General features: G+C 44.9%; 1 protein-coding gene across 2 annotated transcripts in view; it reads right to left on the bottom strand.

Moving 5' to 3' along the window:
- ZDHHC14 (zinc finger DHHC-type palmitoyltransferase 14) overlaps window positions 1–20164 on the bottom strand; it is a 277367-nt gene that overhangs the window by 96164 nt on the left and 161039 nt on the right. For both annotated transcript variants that reach the window (XM_063097900.1, XM_063097902.1), the window contains exon 2: window positions 19425–19585. In XM_063097900.1, the coding sequence (XP_062953970.1) occupies window positions 19425–19585 (161 nt within the window). The remainder of the gene's footprint in view (window positions 1–19424; window positions 19586–20164) is intronic.

Raw genomic sequence — 20164 nt, 5'->3', positions numbered from 1 at the left:
ACGACGGCAGAGTGGTTTAGCTCCCCAGGAGACATGAGGGCAGTTCCACTAATGCAGGCACAGAACGGCTGTCAAGGCAGCCTGAATTCAGTGGCCACTCACGCCCACGTAAAGAGACAAGCGACTTGTTTTGGAGTGAGGTTTTCAGTGCACTTGCTGGGAAGCTGAGCTTGGTGGAGAGGAGAGTATCAGAGGGGAAGGCTGTTGCCACATCAGCCGCCGCCTGACAGTGCTCAGGACACCTGTTTCAGAAGGCTGCCAGGCAGCCAGGTGCTGGGCTGACACCGACTTGTCACAGAGACTTGGCCTTGCATCCTCATGAATCACCTCTGCAATCTGCTTCTGCCATCACCGTCAGACTCACTCGATCCATAACTGCCAAATGTGCAGATAGTTATTAAAATATTGATTGCAGAAAACCAACAACCATTTATCATCATGGAAGTGCAGTTGTTGTTAACTGCTTTTATCTCGGGAGAGCTTCATGGGAAGCCTGAAAAAGCTCCCAATCATCACGCTGTGTGTGTGTTGTCAGCCATGATGGTTCTAAAGTAGGACAAGACTCAGAAGTGCTCACGTCATTTGTATGGAGGGAAAGCCAGCCTCCCAAGACTGGGAGCTGAGCAGCTGTGTCTGCAGACCACATTTCCAGAAGTTTCCTCCTTTCGCAGGCTCCTCCCTCCTCCATGCTTGGCCAGAACAGAAAAGGAGCTTCCAGCAGGGAAGAAGAGTCTCCATTCTATATTACTTGAACTTTGTTATAATTGTTTTTACTTCCTAAGTTCACTTGGTGATTTTTGCAAAATGCCATCCCAATAATTTTTGTTTTAGTAGCAACTCCCTACAACCACCCTGTGTGTTGTCAAGTGGAAAAGTGGAATCATAAGGGCCTGAACTGAGGATCCTGAACAGAAGAAAGAAAACCCAAAACACAATTCTGAGTTTTTCATTGCTTTAGTCTGAATCCAATCTTTATTGATAGGTCATTGCCTTTCTTATATTAGAAATTCCTCCTCCCACAAACTTGAATTCCATTTCTACACCAAAGTTACTAGTTTTGTTTCCTCTAGACTTGGTGATGCCTTGATGTCAGCCTTCTCGGTTGGCCACTCTTGTCACTAAATGGCCCATCTCTGAGCTCTCTGGGTGATTAGTGGCTCTTAGACAGTTTCCCTCTGGTAATATAGACTAGCCAGGGTGGGGAATGAACCACAAACTGGCGTTCTTGCGCACCAGGCATCAGTCAAATGGGAATCAGGGTGACATGACTGTCCCCAAGCTCAGAGTAACTACCAGTCTTTCCCTCGGATGGCAGTATCTCAGTTGGGGAGTTCAGACCTCACCTGTCCAGTATGGTAGCCATAGGCCACATGTGGCTCCTGCATACTTCGAATGGGGCCAGTCTGAATTGGGATGTACTATAAGTATAAAATATACACCAGGTTTCAAAGATTTAGTATAAAAAAGGAGAAAATATCTCAATACTCTCTAAATATTGATGACATTTCAAATGATTATATTTTGAATAATTGGGTTAAATAAAATACATTATTAAAATTACTTCACTGTTTCTTTTTACTAGTATAAAGTGGCTACTAGAAAATTAAAAATTACAGGAGTTCCAGTCAAGATGGCAGAATAGGCAATCCCCAGCATCACTCTCTCCCACAAATCAACCAATTTACAACTATTAGAAATGTAAGATCAGCCAAGCTGGGGCAACTAGAGCTCAGGGGAAGAGGAGGAGAGACCTATGGAGTTCATGAAGGTGGGAGAAACCACGATGTGAGAAAGAAAAAACTGCTCAGAGAGTTTTGGGCTGCAGCTGCTTTAATGCTGGAGCTGCTGAGCACATGGAGCAGGAGCAGGTAGAAGCTGCAGCTGTGCTCTTTAGATGGAGTTACTGGGAGGCAGCAGGGGAGAAGAGGGCCTTGGTGTCCTCAAGGACAGCAAGACCACTAATAGGGTTCCTGTGGACCCACACAGGAGCGAGGAGCCAGAAAAACTGAAAAAGGGGAGCCATTCAGAGGTTGGTGAGTCATCACAAGGGACCAGTGCAGGGCCTGTCCCATGGGAAGTCTTTGGAGCACAGGTGGTGGGGGAGACAGGCCCACTGGAAGAACACTGGACACAGCAAGGACAGCCGATCTGCCCCCCAATCAGCACAGGACCACTAAGAGGAGACTGGTAGGGAATGCAGAATTGCATGGGGTGCAGTTCGTTGGAAAAACTCAGGCCCAGATCAGAGATTCTACAGAACCCAGGTGCACCAAGTCTCTGGAGAGCCAGAAGTACCTATAAGGTCAACTATTAAACCCTGAGCTGCACAAACAGCCTTCCCTAGGGAAACAGTGGCAAAGCAACAATTTAGCTCAACCACACAGCTCAAGTACTGGTTCCCATAGGAAGTTCCTCCATAGAAGTAAGCAAAGGACCAAAAATTGGTTCTGGCCCAGGCACACCACCAGTGCCTTGGGGCCTGCTAGGGGACATGAGGCATGGAGAAGGGGACTGGACCCCCCTCCCACAACCAGGCATACCGTGCCAGCATCTCAGGGCCTGCTCAGAGACCCAAGTCATGGAGTCAGGGACCAGACTCCCCTCCCACAACCAGGCACACTGTGCCGGCACCTCACAGCCTGCCGGGGTACCTAAGGTATGGAGCCAGTGAAGGACCCCTCTGCACTCCAGTTCCCTGACACAGGCCTCCAATCCAAGCCTCCATGTCCCTCCAACTCTTCCTTCTCCTCTCAGCCTGTTTCTCAGTCTGCAGCAGTTTCTCCTCCTCTCCCCCAAGCCCCGGCCTGCCCTGTCCCTCCTGCTCCCAGCCTCTACCTCAGCTTCAGTGAAAAGTTCCATATTGAAGGCTTTGGGCCTTCAGAACTGAGGGAGCTGCTTGAACTCTTTGTCTCTAGCATTCCCGTGAAATCTGACTCTGTGTACAAATTCCTTCCTTTGTTGTGAATTAGGGTTGACTTTTTTACTCCTTTAGAAACTTGCTTGGCCACCTGGATTCTGGTGATGAGAACTCCATCACCCCAGCACTGCCTTGACCAACCTCTGACCAGGCACAGTGGGTAAGAGCCTGGGCTCAGCAGCCAGGCGGGGGTTTAAATTGTGGCTCTGTCATTTACTTTTGGAAGCTACTTGTCCTTTCCATGCCTCAGTTTCTCCAGCTTTAAAATGGGAATAATAACAGCACCTGCCTCACATGGTTATTGAGAGGATTCAATTAACATACGTAATATATTAAAGCAGTGCCTGGCATACAGTAGGTGCTGGGTATGTACTTCATTCTCTTTCTTTCCTGATTCTGCTTTCTTGCCTGTTGAAATCTGGCTTCAGCAGCTATTACCTGGCCACAGCACTAACCACACTCATTCACTGCTGCCCTTGCTCCATGTTCACTACCCATGCCAGCCAACGGAACCTAGTCTGGGTCCCTGTAATTCCCTTTTCAGTCACTAGTTTCTGAAGTGACACCTCCCTTCTCCCAGTCCCTGCCAGCCCCCCTCCGTGTACTTCTCCTCCAGCAATTCACGGCCTTCACGGCCTTCATGCCTTCTGAAATCTGGCTCAGATTTGTTTCTCTGACAACTGCTCGCGACTGCTAGGCTTGGGGCCCCTTCGGCCCTCCCCACTCGGCTTACATCACAGCAGTGGTTCTCCAGTTGGAGTGATTTTGCCCCCATGGAGACATCTGGCAATATCAGGAGATAACTTTACTTCACAACGCCGGGGAAGAGGGCAGGGATGCTGCTAAACATCCTGCAGTGCCCAGGTCTGGCCCCGCAGCAGTGTCACCTGCAGTCATGCAGAGGGTGCAAACCCGCATTGAGACCATCCTCCTCATGGATGTCCCTGTTTTAAGAAAAGACATCAGTGGTTTCACAGTCTGTGCTAGTCCCCCCGCTAGATTTCTTTGGATTCCTCCATAGTACCTAAGACAGTGCCATGCTTAAAATAGACTGATTAACTGATAATGATTCATTTTCTAACTAAAATGGTCAGCCAGGAACATTTTTCATTAAATGTCTGGGATATGTCATCACAAGATAAAAAATAGCCACATAAATTTTGAAACATTCTGTGTTTGTTGAGAGAAAAATGTGAATGTCTCTTTGTAGTCCCCAACCAGAAGTTTGTCCAGATACAGGACAAGCAGTGCTGCTGCAAAGAGGGGACTGGGAGCGGCAGTGGTTGGACCACCTCCTGTGAACGTCCAGCCACAAATATGCAGGCAAACTGCTGGTGACCAGTTTCATTTCTGTGTTCTTTTCTAAGAACCTGGCCTTTTTGTTGGCATTCGCAAAAAGCATCAGTGTGGTACATGATAGCAAAACCTTGTCATTTGCACCTAAGGGAAAACATGTCTTTTTTCTAGGATGGAAGCGGTGCTGAGAAAGACACATCCAAATGATCTAAAAGTGGTGTTGAGTTGTTTAAGGCACAGGTGGAAATGATCAGGGGCCCTGAAAAAGTGCCCCTGGCCATGGTCACATGGTCTTTCAAAGGTCTCTCCTGAAAAAATGATGTCTGAATAGAGGGAAGAAAGGACCATTGCTCCTGTGTACACCTGTGGTGGCAGTGTTAATGTGCAGGTGTTGTGCGAGTGCCCAGAACTTGGATGGGGGTTTATATAGAGTGCAAGTGACTAGGCCCTTAATGGCTCCACCCAAGGAGTTGCCAGTCTTGCGTTATTCTGTTGGGAAAATGGTCAGGGCCCTCCAGATGTTCAGAATCTTGCTAAGCATTTGCTGTAAATATCCTCATGTGTTCCTTGTTACTACTTAATGTAATTGCGTATGGGTACCCAGGTGTCCTGGGTTATGGACTTGAGTATAAAGGACTAACAACTCTGATTCACGGTGCTTCTCAGAATTCTCAGAGAAGCCCCTAGGACAGCTGGTCCTAGCTCTGAGTAAAGTCTATTAATTTTTTACCCCTGGCTCCCAGGACCTTTTTCCTATTACCTAGCTTGTAGACCTGCATGTGGAGGGTTTGTGACCCAGTCTGAGCAATGGACTCGAGGGGTCTGTGAGCCCTAGCTTTACATATTCCTAATAAATCTCTCTCTGAAAAGTGGTGGCCAGCATCACAGTGGTGAGCAGAGGAGCAGCCATGTCCCAAATGCCCACGCATCACTCGCTGGCTAGAAAATCCTAGAATTCCAACCTATTAAGGAAATCGGCACAACTTTAAGATGGAATTTCTTATAATTAGATGAAAGGTCTCATGGAGAGAGTACCTGTGTTCCTATTTGACAATGCTCATATGACATTCCAAGTTCAGTAAGATGGGACTGAACCTTGATAAAATGACACAACTAAAAAACAAACTAGTGAGGGATTGGAGGCCATTCAGAGTGGGCCTGGGCCAGTTCAAAGGCATACAAATCTTTTCTGGGTGCTTTCAAAATTCTAAACAACTGCAGGACACTGAGTGTTGTCAGGATCCAGTTAGAAAGTTCTGGCCTCATGACAGCTGGGATGACCAAACTCTCTCTCCCAAATGGATCCATTGTACCTGAGTGAGTGCCTAAGGTCTCAATCTCATAAAGTCGTATATGCGGCACATGTCCTCCTGCTAGGATTTTTGGCCTTGGTGCAGCTCTTCACAAAACACACACCAGGAGGGCAGGGCCCATGTTGGCTGGCACAGACTGCTGCAGCCAGCTATAAGGTGTCAGCAATCCCTTTGTTGGAGATGAAAGGCAAAACTTCTCCTCTTAAGCCATCAGAAGTAAAGTTTTAGATGTTTTCCTGCTAGTATGTGGTACACAAAAGCTTGATAACTCTGGGATGCTCATCTCAGCACCTTCTCACTCCAGCCCAAGTAAGCTCTGGAAATCCATGGCAAGTATTACATGACAGCTACCCAGTCTGGAATATTTAACCTAAAGATCTATCCAGAGAGGTGTTAGCAAGGCCATAATCTGTGATGCTGGTCCCCAAAGGACAAACACGGGAGGCTTCCTTTACATGAGTCCACGTCAGGTCATTCAGTCCCTGGGTATTGTTCTTAAATAAGTTTCTCAAGGAATTTTCCATTCATATCAGTACATCTGTATCTTAGAAAATGGACCACAGGAAGGTGATCTGCTCACTCCCTAATGGATCCCTCTGAGACGTATGAATCTTGCGGTTGTTCAGCTCTCCAGAGATGTTCGACTCTGCCTTCAGCTCTGTGGACTACATAAAAGGTAAAGGATCTTAAAGGAGAAACTGGATCTCTAATCCAGACTGTGGCCTCCAGACTAGCGGTATGAGCATCACCTGGGAACTTGTTAGAAATGCAGATCCTCAGGTCCCACCCAGGCCTACTGAATCAGAAACTCTGAGGGTGGGCCAGCAATCTAGGGCTTAACAGGCCTCAGGTGATTCTAATGCACGCTCAAATTTCAGAACCACTGGTCTAATCAAACAGCATGGAATTTGACCATATTAATTAACAGTAATAATGAGTCTGCTGAGATATCTCAGATGATTCTATTGATTATAACTTCACAATTACATTAATTAATAGAATTAATAGAATTAATAGAAACCAAAAAAAAAGAAGCTTGTTAAAAGTATAATTTGCCATTATCACACTGCCCAGTACCCAGTAAGCTCTCAATAAATATATATTGAATGAGTGACTAAATAAATGAAGCACTCCTTCAAAAATAAAAAAAGTTATGAAGTTAAAAATCACTTTCTCCAGTTTGTCTTTCAAATGATCCAAAACAAAGTAAACAAGATGGATAAATCCAAGAGATTCCAATAACAATTTAGGTCCAATTCTTTGTGCTCTAAGTCTATGCTGTCCAATACAGTAGCCACTAGTCACATGTGCATGTTCTAGTGAGCACTTGAAATGTGGCTAGTCCAAATTGAAATGTGTCATAAGTGTGAAATACACACCTGACTGCAAAGACTCAGTACAAAAAAAAATTACATTATACTTTTTTATATTGAATACACACTGAAATGATAATAATTTGGATATACTAGGTTGAATAAAATATGTCATTGACATGAATTCCACCTGTTCCTTTTTTTTACTTTTTAAATGTCACCACTACAATTACACATGTGGCTTGCTGTATATTTCTAGTGGACATGCTGCTGAGTATAGCTCCACGTGTGTTACATTTTAGTTTCATGAGGACCACATGAGATTTTAGCCTGCCATTCAGGCTAAAATCCATTCACTCACTCAAGGCCACTTGGATTTCAAGTTTCCATCCTTAAAAATAAAAATAAAGACATTTTTTGAAGTGCACATTCTAATTTGTGGTGGTACGTGACAAGGTATTCATCCTCTTGGACTTCTGTTTTCTCCTAGAAAGTGTTAATCTGCAGTTTCCGAATTAATGGGCTTCACTTCTGTCCACTTGTGTCAACCTAATTTTTCCTACAGGAGGCACAGAAGGTAAATTTGGACAAATGAAAATTGTGAGGAATTTTCTCCACACCGCACAGTGCAGGAAGAGCCCTCACAGGCGACCCCACTATCCTCCCTGGTCCCACTGCCTATGCTTCTCCGTCCTCTCCCTTACCTCTAGCCTCTGAGTGCTGGCCACAAGTGATGCCCCCACATCAAGTGGTGCCCCCTCATCAAATGCATGAGAGGGAACTGGTGCCCCCACATCAAATGCATGACCACTCAGCAGATGTGAATGTACTCATGATCACAGGCAACGATTCTTAACCTCAGAATTTATCTACCAGAAACACAAAAGAAATGGTTCATCTGTCTCCCATCACTTAGACTTATGCTTTCCAGGGCATAGCAGGGAAGGGAGAGAGAGCCCGTCCCACAAGTGGCTGTCAGCCCTACTGTACAGCATGCCATTCTGAAGGAGGAGGGGGTAAGGCCACTCGGGAAGCAAATGGTGACCTGGATTGATCATAACAGTTGCAGCGGGTGATGATTGTGATGGGGTTTCAGTGATATCACAGATCTGTGTGTGGGTCCCCAAAATGAGATAACGTGTCATGTTCACAGAATATGCAAGCACAAAAATGACAAAAGGCATCTACGATGACAGAGATTCTCTCCCTGACCAAACTCCACTCAGGGCCCTGTAAACGCTCTTCTTGACTAGGCCCTTGTGGAATATACTATAAAGCATATGTACTTCACAGGGCCTGGTTTTCCAAAGCCTTGCAGTTTCAAATATTGACCTTGCAAGGACTGGAAATTTCCCTCAGGCTCTAAGTCTCTGTTGCAAGATAAGGATTGTGACACAGCAGGTTGCTGGCTCAAAGACACACTAGTTACTGATTGTTATGTAAAGATACTGAGAAATTGCTGTTAAGAAGGAATGTTCGCTAAGATCAAACTGTTGTTGGTAGGACCACTTAATTGTCTACTGGAATGTCATCTGGCTTGTTTCACTGAAAGTTACCAGCCTATACTGTTAAACTATAACCCCTCCTTTGTTCTCTTCCTGTAACTTCCTGGTCTGGAAAATAAATGCAGGAAGAGAACCCCAATTCAACATTAATTTCCAAAATGGAAGGGTTGGCTCTCGCTTGAGCATTCCCAGGGAGATTAACCACTTCGGGGCCTCTCACTGCCGGAAAAGATGGGCTTTGAGTAATCCTTTGCATCTCCATCACCCAGGGGAAGTGGGGTGACAAATCCGTGGGGGGCAAAGCCACACAAAGCAACAGGCCCTGACTTCAGGGCTTCCATGTTCATCTCTGCATTGTCCAATTTTAGCAAGACCCCTGCTAAGTCAGGTTACCTAGAACCCCCCCACCCTCGATATTGGATCACCCTTGATATCTGATTGTGTTCCTCATCCACCATCCCCCAGGGAATATCTGATCGCCCTGGCCTGCCATCCGCTAGAATCCTGATAGGTTAGTTTAGCCAGAATCACCCTCACCCCTGATGTTTCCCTTTAGCAATTTTCCTTCCACTGACCCCATCTGTTCCTTGGCTGTAGATTCCCACTCTTCCTTATTGTATTTGGAGTTGAGTCCAGTGTCCCTTTGCTACTGCAAAACCCTATTGCACCAGTCCCTATAACCTGTCATGGTCTTCCTGAATAAAGTCTACCTTTGCATTTTAACAAATGTCATGCATAATTTTTTCTTTAACAGTGACAGGGTAGGGATGACTGGGGACGCTATGCATGTGTTGTTTGGTAAGCGGCTCTTGGTTAAATCAGATTGCTAGCCTCAACTCCAGCCACAGAAGCATGCAGAAGTTTATTATGAGGCAGCAGGTGGAATGGCTCCAGGGTCAGCTGAAAAACAAGCTCTCCCTGAGAGAACCACAGCGAGGCCAGCACCTCTGCAGCCCTGTGCAGGAATCAGCTCCCGTGCTTTCAGTCCCGCATTGCCTTGCCCCAGGGCTGCACCTGCTCAGCCTCTCCTGAGCAGCCGTGTCCTACCACGCCTCCTTCCTGGTCCATTTCCTCTGTCCTTTTACTCCTGAGCTGCCTGTTGTGCTCCTCTACAAACGCCTCCCACTTCCTGAGCACAAAAAGCTTGCCCAGTCTCCTGACTAACCTCCTCCGAGGGGACTCTTCTCCTGAAAAGCCAGTGCCTCCTCCCCTCCCCCTCTCACCCAGTGCACTTGCCATGGTAGCCAGGTCACTGTTCCAAAGCCAGTTCCGCCCACCATGCCGCCCAGCTGATTCCTGGATGAAGTGCCTTATCTTTGCTTCCCCCAACCTTATTGACCGACTGACTCATTTGCTCACTCAAAAGAGCTATTGTTCCATCATCTTGCTTTATCCTCCCAAACACATCAGTTAAGCTACTAATGACAGCAATATTGCAGTGAGTCATTTAAATATCTTACTTATTCTGCAGTATCTACAGTTTACTTGTTGAATTTACATGGGCGTGCATATAGCTTTGCATTCTAAAATTAACAGAATGTGTCATTCTTTCTGTTTAAGCAGTTGAACAGGCTAAATAACCTTCTGAAGAATTTAGGTTCCCGGATTTTTACGTCAAGCAAAAGAGAGAAAAGTATTTATTTCTAGAATCATAGAATATTAACGCTGGAATGGATCTTTGTACTCAGTGGGTCTGTTTTACAGACACTGAAACTAAGGCCTAGAGAAGTCAACACACTTCTCAAAGTCGCGTGGTACGTGGAAGTGCTGGGATTTGGGCTCAATTTAGCTACAGATCCTGTGCTTATAACCATACACTTTACTGATAATAAAAACGTACATGAACTTTGAAATCTGTAAAGCACTATCTAAAGAGAAGGTATTGATTAATATGTCTATTTTTAATAAGTAATAATAAAGAATAAGATGTTTCTTATCTACAGGTACTGCAGAAAGGGAGGTTATTAGACTGACTGCTCAATGCAAGTGAATTTACAGTTGGCCAAATCCCTGAAAAGATGACAGTCCTGAGAATTTAAGTGGAGAGAAAGCAGCTGCTGACTATGTGGTAGAGGAAGGTTGCCAGGTGGGAGGTGGGAAGGCTGGAGGGCTGTGCTCTCAGTTTTTACAAGACACACCTGCAATCTGGTTAAAATGCAGATTTTGACTTGGTAGGTGGGTTGGGCCTGAGATTCTGCATTTCTAGTACGCTCCCAGGTGCATATCAAGGATTTAGAGATTCAGTTTCAGAAGCAAAAAAGTCAGAGAGGTATACAGTCCGTGGACTTGGAGCCAGACCCTAGCGCCAGTGTCCCACGTCTGTCACTGATTAGCTCTGTGTGAGCGTGCATGGATTTTTACTTGTCTCTCTCTGGGCCTCGTTTACCCATCCGTAAGCTAAGCGAGTTGTCCAGGATGATTCCCAGGATTGCTGAGATCCCTCTAAGCTGGATGTTCAATGACTCGGAGCACTGCAGGGAACCAGTCCCTGGAGGAAGGTACAGAAAGCTGTTGTAGGAGGTGGATGGACCTGTGTACTACCAGGTTTCTGAATGCCCCTGGCTGGGTAAGGGTGCGCCTCGGATTTCCATTAAGACACTTGCTGCTTCCTTTGCCTATATTCTTGAACTGTGTAGTCCCAATTTTTCCGTCCTTTTCATGCCACTCCTCCTGCAGCCTCTGTCTTCCCTCTCTCTCAAGGTGACCTTTTCCTAACCCTGCTTTTCCCATCACCCTTCCCTCTTTCTCTGCCTTGTATATAAGAACTGATTGTAATTAGGGTACATTTCTTTTTTCTAGCAAAACATGTCAGCATTGCTCTATGCTGGCATTGTGCTGATTTAACACAGACTCTAAAGAATGTGACATTGGTGTGGTAGGAGAGAGAGACTTCCCCTTATCCAAAATGAAGTAACATCAATTCTATAGAAAAGATTTAAAATCTGTACAAATGTACCTACCTGAGTACTTCAAAAAGTTCATGGAGAAACGGAATTAAAAGATAATATGAATCTTTCCATGAACTTCTGGAAGTGCCTTCATACATGTAAGTCAAACCTTGAACTATATTAAAAGAGACATTCAAGATGGGAAATACTTTGGTCACAAAAGCACCTGGGTGGACTCAGGCATTGAGATTTCTGAGTTCAGTTCAGTATGGCACCAAAGTGTGATCTCATCAGGTTAAAAAGCCCCCCTTTTCTCAATTTCTCTTCCTATAAGAAGGAGGAAAAGGCCACTTGCCACCTCAAAGGCTGTCTGCAGGATTGAGAAGGCCACTCTGCAGAGGGTATTCCGCAGATGGCATCTACAAGATGGCTTTCTGTAGCTATCATTATAAGTCTGCACTCCAGTCATTACACAGTCAATTTCCTAACCTTAAAAGGCATCAGAAACTGACTTCAATTCCAACACATGCTACATTCCTACAGGTTTGGATTTCTATAGGAAGAAGAAATAATAATAATACAGGTTTCCATGAATATCCTGGTTGAAAACCAGCCATCCTTCCAAATCCTGCGGAAAAACAAAACCTTCAGCCCCTTCCTTTCCTCAGAAGGAACCCTTCAAAATCTTGTGGCATTTCCCCCAAATACCATAATTTTGACATCTGGTTTCCAGCTTTCCCAGGCTGGGATTTCTTTTTTAAAGAGACAATCAGAAGTTTTGACGTTCTGAGCTGCCAACCTGCATCTGTGTGGGAGACTCGCTGCCTACGCTTCCCTGGCATCAATGAACACTAGGTGATTCTAGCATTTTCTCCTAAATAAGGAATCTACTTTTTAATTTATCCTAAGATGCCACTTTCTTCAAAAGTCTCTGTGTCTTGCAGAAGGTATTTCAGACACGGTGGGACTCCCCTGCTCCCGCCCCCGCCTTGCCTTATCTCCTTCACAAACATCACAGAACATTTAGACATCAGCAAGATTCCCACTGGACAAAGGGCCCCTATATCTTCAGGAAGCTCCAAGAGGGGAATTGGGATGTCTGGAAAGTCCCTGCAGTTCTTCCTTCTCCACCCACTGGGGCCCAGGATAAAATCCCCTGGATTTTAGAGCCAGGCCCTCTAGCCAAGGTGCTGGACACAGCTTTCTACTTCTGAGCCTGTGGGTGTGATGGGGAGAGTCAGCCAACAGGGAAGGAAAGGTGGAGGCCAGGACGCTGCTGCCAGTCTGCGGGAGAGAGCACACAATCCATGAGAGCTACCTGCTCCAGTGAGCCAAGAAATCTCCCACTCGGGGCCTGGCTCCCCACGGCGACCGGGTGTTAGGCAGGATTGTGTAGTCGTTAGGAGTGCAGGGTGTGATATCAGATGGGCCCACATGGACTCCCAGCCCTAGCCAAAGTGACCTTTGGCAGATCACTTTCCTTTCTGAGCGCTGGCTTCCTCATAAATAAAATAGGGATATTAAAAGTGTCTAAACATCAGTGAGTATTAAATGAGATGATACGTGGAGAGGGCGTGTGATGTCTGCACAAGAGAAATGCTTAATGACAAATAGCTATTAATATCATCTGCCTGTTCATCATGGCCCGATAAACCAATTACACAGAGACACAGGGAGAGCACAGGGAATATTGTATTTCATGGGCACAGGTAAATGCTTCAGCTGGTGCATGGACAAGGAAATCCAAAAGCTAATGAGGTGGTACCATAATAACTCTGCAAGGACAGGGCAGAAAGCAGCAGGGGAGAGAGGCTGGGAGAGGCAGAAAGGGCTCTCACACAGGCACGGGCTGTCCGATTCCAAACAGACCTGGGGGCCTCACAGAATGTTCATGAGATGCTCAGATGATCACTGCAAATAAAAATTATACAAAGGATAAATCATGGCAATTCTGGAGGTGACTAGGTAGATGCAAATACGCATGGGAGAAATGGTCAGAAAAATGTCACTTTCTGAAAAGAAAACCGCCAAAATATGATCAAATTAGCTACCGGTGATGACTGCCATTTTGATCCTGCCAATTTCTTTTGTGGGGAGTGTGTATTCCACAGTTATGGATAAATAGTGAACAGTACACATAGTGACTGTAAAGTGTACAGAAGATCAAATCACAGACTAATCACAGCCGGTCGACTACTCATTAGGCAAAAAATAAATGAAACCATCAATTTTTAAAGCAATTTAATGGTGAATATTACCAACAGAAATAAGCATCACAAAATGAAACTAAGAATGTCTTTAAAAAAAAAAACAAAACAAACAAACAAAAAAATTTCATATGGTAAAGAATTAAGTCACCAAGAAAATTTGTCTTAGTAGAAATAATAGTTCTACAAGAAAATTCATAATGGCCATTTTCATAATATAAAAAACCTGATCAATAAAAAAAATCCGAGTTGTAAATTTTATGCAGAGAAGAAATTACTCCAACAAAAATACTTTTAGTAAAATAAAAATGGAAACGGGAAAGAATTGGCAATAGTTTAAATGTGCAATAGAGAAAATTGATGAAGGTCTTAAATTGGCTTAAAAAGTGTTTTCTTCAGAAAGTATTTTCTTCAACAAAAATCCATCAGCACTTAAAAAATTCCAATTAAAATGTTTCTGCTCTTAAACACAGAATTAATATGTCTTTGGGGAAAAAGTCTCCAGCAAGCCAGATTGGTGGGTCAAAATCCCCTGTGGTCATGGAAATCTTCCAGGAGATGCTCTCCTAGGATGGCATAGAGCCACACTGTCAGGGTCCCAGGATCAGGATGCTGTCATACTATGTGCCTAACAATCACATCTAGAGGATATTCGTTTCAAGGCTTAACTTAGGAAACAACAAAAGATAAACTTTACTCTTAGAAGTGGTGATGGGTTCTGTGTACTACAAGAAAAATTGTTGGATGATGAGAGTTTGACCAAAGGTGGGGGAGGACTGGGGAGAAAGGGAGGGAGGACGGGGGAGGGACAGAGACAGAGGGAGGCAGAGCAGGGCACGCGGGTCTGCGGGTCTCGGGGAGCTTGTGTTCCACCCGGTCAGTGAGAGGAGCAGAGTGGAGATGCCGCCGCAGCGCAGGGGAATCTTAAAGACCACCCAGCTCCCTTTGCTGACTCCAGCCTCACTAAGCCACCGTTTGATCACTTATTTGGCATCTGGGTTACTGTGACTTGGGGGAGAGTTTCCTAAATAACTAGCTTTGCTTTGAGCCAGATGGGTTCACATTTCAGTGGGTCACTCGCTCGCCGTGTAGGACAAGCTCTGGTCTGGCATCCTCAGGACTGTCGCGAGGGTGGCAAGGGGTGATGCACGTGGAACGTGAAGCAGACAGGCGGGCCCACCTCTTTCTCTAGTTCGATTCTGGAAAGGTCTATCCCTCATTGAACTCAAATGCTTTGATCCTGTGATTTCTAATACAGTATCTTGTCATTTCTTTCTACCCCAAGTCAGTTGCTTAGTATCTGATCGTCCTTGGGTGAACTGACAAGATTGAGTTTCTGAAGCTGTGAAGTTTCCAAGCAGGTTCCAGGGACCCCGGCAAGTCCCTCCTGGATTCCTGCTGCTATTCTTTGATGTCTTTTTAGCTGTAGATTGAGTTATTGGGAACGTTCTTCCAGAAGAAAGAAGTGCGAGGCATTTCAAGACTGTACCAGGCTCTGAAACCCTCCCTAGAAGTGTGAAGAAAGGAGGAAGCTGTTTAAATCCTTGGCAAATCTGCACTAAATTACTCAGATAGCTGATTCCAAGTGGCTTTTTTGGGCTTCTGTAAGTAAGAGATATACAATGGATAATTAGAATTAATTACTCTAATGATAAAAAGTTTCCAGATCTAATTTTCCATTTTTCCTTCTTTAGCCAGATAGCAGAAAATAAATATGTTTTCACTGAAACGTAATCTTATTTTCCAAAGCCAAGTAAGTATACAGGGGGACCCCTCATGAAGAATGAGACCAGTGACAAAAATGATCACCTGCCTGCGTGTACCTGCACCACTTCATCCACCCTGAGAGGCTCATCTGGATGGGCAAGCAATGGTCCCAGAGGACATTGTGCCAGCTCTGCCATTTACTCCTATCACACTTCAGGTAGCCTTCTATGAGAACCTATGTTTGCAGAAGGTAAAGAGAGAACTGGGTAGGAGAAGAGGAGAATTAAGAAACAAAAACAAAAACAAAAAAACCCCTACCATTTACTCAGCATCTACAATGTGCCAGGCACTTTCCCTGTAATCTCTAATCCTTACAAGAAACTCGCAAGATATGTGGCATTGCTCCCATTTTACAGATAAGAACATGGAGGAATGAGGTTTAGGGAGCTAAAAATTAATACATAAATTCACACACACACATACACACATACACACACAAACCGGGGGGCGGGGAGGAAGAAGATATAACAACCACAATTATTTGAAGTTGATACAACAAACAAACAGAAAGGACATTGTTTGGGGGGGAGGGGGGGGAGGGAGAAGGGAGGGAGGTTTTGGTGATGGGGAGCATTAATCAGCTACAATGTATATCGACAAAATAAAATTAAAAAAAAAAAAAAAAAAAAAAGAAATTTGCAACAAACCAATTTTTATTGTTATGTTATTTTTCAAGTGTCTTGCTATTTTCTGCTGAATTGCTTTTAAAAAGACTTTTTGGCAACTTACATTTTGAGCTCAAATGAGAATGGCTATATGCGTACACTCCAACACTGAATACTCTCATTTCATTTAAAAAAAAAAAAAGTAAAAATCCTATTTAATTGCTAAAAAAAAAAAAAAAAAAAAAAAAAAAAAAAGAAAAGTGTACCGCTAATGTCTAATGTCACACAACTAGAGAAGGGACAGCCACATCTGAGTGACTCCTAATCCCTCTCCTTCTGCTTTTTCTACCCTCTCCTTCTCCTCTCCCAGTTCCCCTCCTCCTTTTTTTTTTTTTTTTTTTTTTACATCTTTATTGAGGTATAACTTACATACCATAATAGTCAGCCATGGTAAGTGTTTAACCTAGTGACTTTTAGGGAATTTTTTGCATTGTGCACCCATCACCATGATCTAATTTAGACCATTTCCATCACCCCAACAAGCTACATCATGTCATGTGCAGCCAACCTGCACCCCTACGCCCACCCCCCGCCCCCAGCCCCAGGAAGTCACTAACCTACTTTCTGTCTCTAAAGATCTGTCTTTACTGGAAAGTTTTTATAAATGGAATCACACAATATGTAGTCTTCTGCATCTGGCTTCTTTCACTTAGCTTACTGTCTTAAAGTTTCACCCATGTTGTGGAAGGATCAATGCTTTGCTCCTTGCTTGTTTTGTAATAGCATTCCACTGTGCGGACGTACCACATCAATTCATTCTCGGACACTGGGGGTTGTTTCCTGCTTTGGTCTCCTAGGTATAAAGCTGCTGTGAAGATTCGTGTACAACTCTTCCTGAGGACATATGTTTTCATATCCCTCGAATATATACCTAAGAGTAAAATTGCTGGGTTATATGGAGCTATGTGTAACTTATTGGAAAATTCTATAAAGGGTTTCCCGAAGTGGGTGCACCATTTCACATTCCCACCAGTAACGGATGAGGGTTCCAACTTCTCCCCTTCCTCACCAACATTTGTCATGGTCAGTCTCTTTGATTATAGCCACCCTAGGGGGTGTGAAGTGTCACCTCATAGTGGCTTTGATTTGCATTTCCCTAATGACTAAGGATGTTGAGCATCTTTACATGTGCTGTCATTCATATACTTCTTTGAAAAAAATGTCTCCTCCTGATTTTGATAATCTCTCTGTCTCTGTCTCTCTCCTCAGCGTAGCTAAAGGTTTGTCAATTTTGTTGATCTTTTCAAAGAACTAACTTTTGGTTACATTGATTTTTTCTATTATTTTCTTGTGTTCTTTTCATTGATTTCCTTTCTAAACTTTATTATTTCCTTGATCCTGCTCGCTTTGAGTTTGGTTTGCCCTTCTTTTAATGGTTTCTGAAGATGGAAGCTTGGTTATTGTCCTTTTTTCTATGCTCCACTCCAATCGGGCCAGCCTTCCCTTTCTGAGGTTTTCAAGGGAGGTTTTCAAGCCTTGCCCTGTCCTGGTGGAACCTCCTCACGTTGGGAATTCAGGCTGGAGATGGGAGAGGCCCCAGGCAAGAAGGCCACAGACGTCCTTGAGGAATGAACAACTATTCCTCAATTTGGCCGAATTCTAGAACCATGAAATGGTTGTTTCTGACAATTCTGTCCAGCTTTACCTTTGTCTTTCTTGGAGGAATTTGCCAAGCTACTCATGTCTGCCATGCCAGAATCCTGCCTCTAAGCCCCTCTTCTCTCCTTTACAGGAAATAAGGTTTTTGTTTCATCCTTTCTCTAATCCGGTTCTCTCACAGAAGTGATGCCTTTGGGGGCCCGGGGGCACAGCTGGTTTTAAAACATATTTCAGTTGAAAAATACTGCTCTGAGGTCATCAACTTTAACAACAGAAATATGTGAATTCCCCTCTCTCAACTTCCTTAATAGAAATAAGGATGAAAGGAGACTGCATCTTAGAACCTGCGTTTATAATAGAGAATTCTAATGGCACTGTTTATCGTGCACTTAGGAGGAAAGGCAGATAACCTATTCCCAACCACGCTGACTCTGCAGATGTTCCTTGCACTAACTAGAGGTGGGGATCACAGCAGGAAACTGTATCAACTGTATGGGGGCTGGGCTCTTGCACTGAGTAGAGGGTTTTCAAGCTATGTACTGATGTGTTGTGGGCAGAGACTCCACAGTTCTATTCCTTGAAGGAAACTGGGCCTGACTCCCTCCCTCTCCCCAACAGCATGAGAAGATGGAAAGACCAAGGCCAGAGACCTGGAGACTAGGTTCTACGCTCCAGCTCTCTCACCTTCCCCCATTTAAGCCCCTCTTTGGAGCTTAATTTCTTTATTTTAAAATGAGTGTAATAACAGTCTTCCTCACAAGGTTGCCTGGATGTGTAAAATGCAGTGATAGCCATGGATGGGCTTTAAAAATGCTGAAAGTGCTGTGCAATGTAAGTCTCTATTTAAATTATGGATTAGCATGCCCCATCTTGGAATTCCATGATGTGATGGCTAAGAAAGAGACCGTCTCCCCACTGCTGCTTCTTCCTGCCCTTTCCCCCTACCTCAGGACACAAGAAGGCTGCGGTGTAGTGATGCCACCATGCACTCCCACTGTTGACTCCTGACTGCACCCCTCCCAGGTGACAGGGACGACAGATGAAGGCAGATGCCGAGAAAAGGACACGGCTGTGCTCTAGCACTTGGGGAATGGTAAGACCAGAGTCGACACTGTCTAGCAACATCCACACCTGCACTTGCTCACACCATAGACAAGGGGGCTCTCTCCAGCTCTAGTGGAGGCTGCAAAGGGAAGCCCATGGAGTAGGAGGGATACTGGGACAGAAACATCTCTGCCAAGATCTGTCTCAGGACTAAACTCCATGTTCATGCTGAGTCATCACAGCCCCCGTGCCATTCCTGCCAGATTCACCAGCACACCCCAGCAAAGCTACACATTCACAAATGCAAGCTTTTGAGAACCTTTAAGAGCAAGAAAAAGGTCTCTTTTTAATTAATGGGAAGACTTTAAAAGTTTGTTCAAAATGGATTAACTTTGTAGCCTAGGGTTTCATTATGTAAGGAAAAATGAAACTATTAATCTCAATATATACCACAAATATATATTTTTGGTATGCCTAAATAAAAGAAAGTAGGCTGAACGAATAAGACAGCCGCCTAAGATGTAACCTCGCCTGGCTTTATGGAAACTAGTTAAGCTGCGATGACGGTGACAGGGAGCAGCAGAGCAGCAGCCAGCCACTGCAGACCCTTCACAACGGAGGCGCCTTATCACAGCAGAACTGGGTCATTGGGTTTCCAAGAAACATCCGGAAACACTCACTGGCGGTGCCTTGCTGGCATGGCGTGCCGGCCCCTCCAGCTTTACCTTGACCACCTTCTACCCCACCTGCTATGCAGGTCATCCTGCCCACCAAGCAGACGAAGACTTACAGCTCCTTCCTTCGCGGGTTACTCTGGTGGTTGGCCAGTGCCCTGCACCTCCTGCCGTCCTTCCACACCATGGGCATGGTGGGAAGTGACCACAGGATGAGGGCAGCCCTCCAGTGTTACCTATTTGCCTTTCCAGGTCAGCAGCTTCATCAGGTGTGGCTCGTGGGAGGACTCCGGGGTCGCTGAAGCTGGTGCGGAGCAGGGTCCCCATCACAAAGAAGAACAGGATGCCACCAACCACGGGGATAGCAGGGGTGATTTTCACTGCTAGATACGGGCAGCTGCCAACAGGTTGGGAAGGCAGGAGGGGAGGGGGAAAGAGAAAGGAGATACATGTTAGGAACCAACAGTAAGCAGTCTATTTCTTCTACGAAGCCAAAAGCTTCTTTGGAGGAGCAAGATTGATTTCCATTAAAAATTAATCAATGCTGAGAATTTGCATTTGGGGAGGTCTGTGGTTCTCTCCTGTGGGCAATTTAACCCTCCCTCCCCAGCCACCATAGCCTCTGCTCCCACAGGAAAGATGCTGGCAGGAACATGAAAATGATACTGCTCGTACAATCAATCTGGGATGCACAGAGTTTGTATAAATATACACGTGTCCTTTGCACTGTAGACACAGCTCATGAATCTGTAGGGTCCCTTCACCCTTCCCCTGAATTGCATAATAGAAGGAGACACCAATTTAGACCGATCTTCATCAGACCTGGCCTTTCCTGCCTGGGTCAGACAACACAGGGACCTTCAGCCAGCACAAGACGCTGAGGACTGCATACCCACTTTCAAAGGCAAGAAACTGTGTTTCAACATTTTGGAGGTAATCTATCTAAAAGGGGTTAATGAGCTATGAAAATGAACTG

Source organism: Cynocephalus volans, chromosome 5, assembly GCF_027409185.1.
Source record: "Cynocephalus volans isolate mCynVol1 chromosome 5, mCynVol1.pri, whole genome shotgun sequence".
Classification (NCBI taxonomy): Eukaryota; Metazoa; Chordata; class Mammalia; order Dermoptera; family Cynocephalidae; genus Cynocephalus; species Cynocephalus volans.
This window is presented reverse-complemented; position numbering and strand designations above follow the sequence as displayed.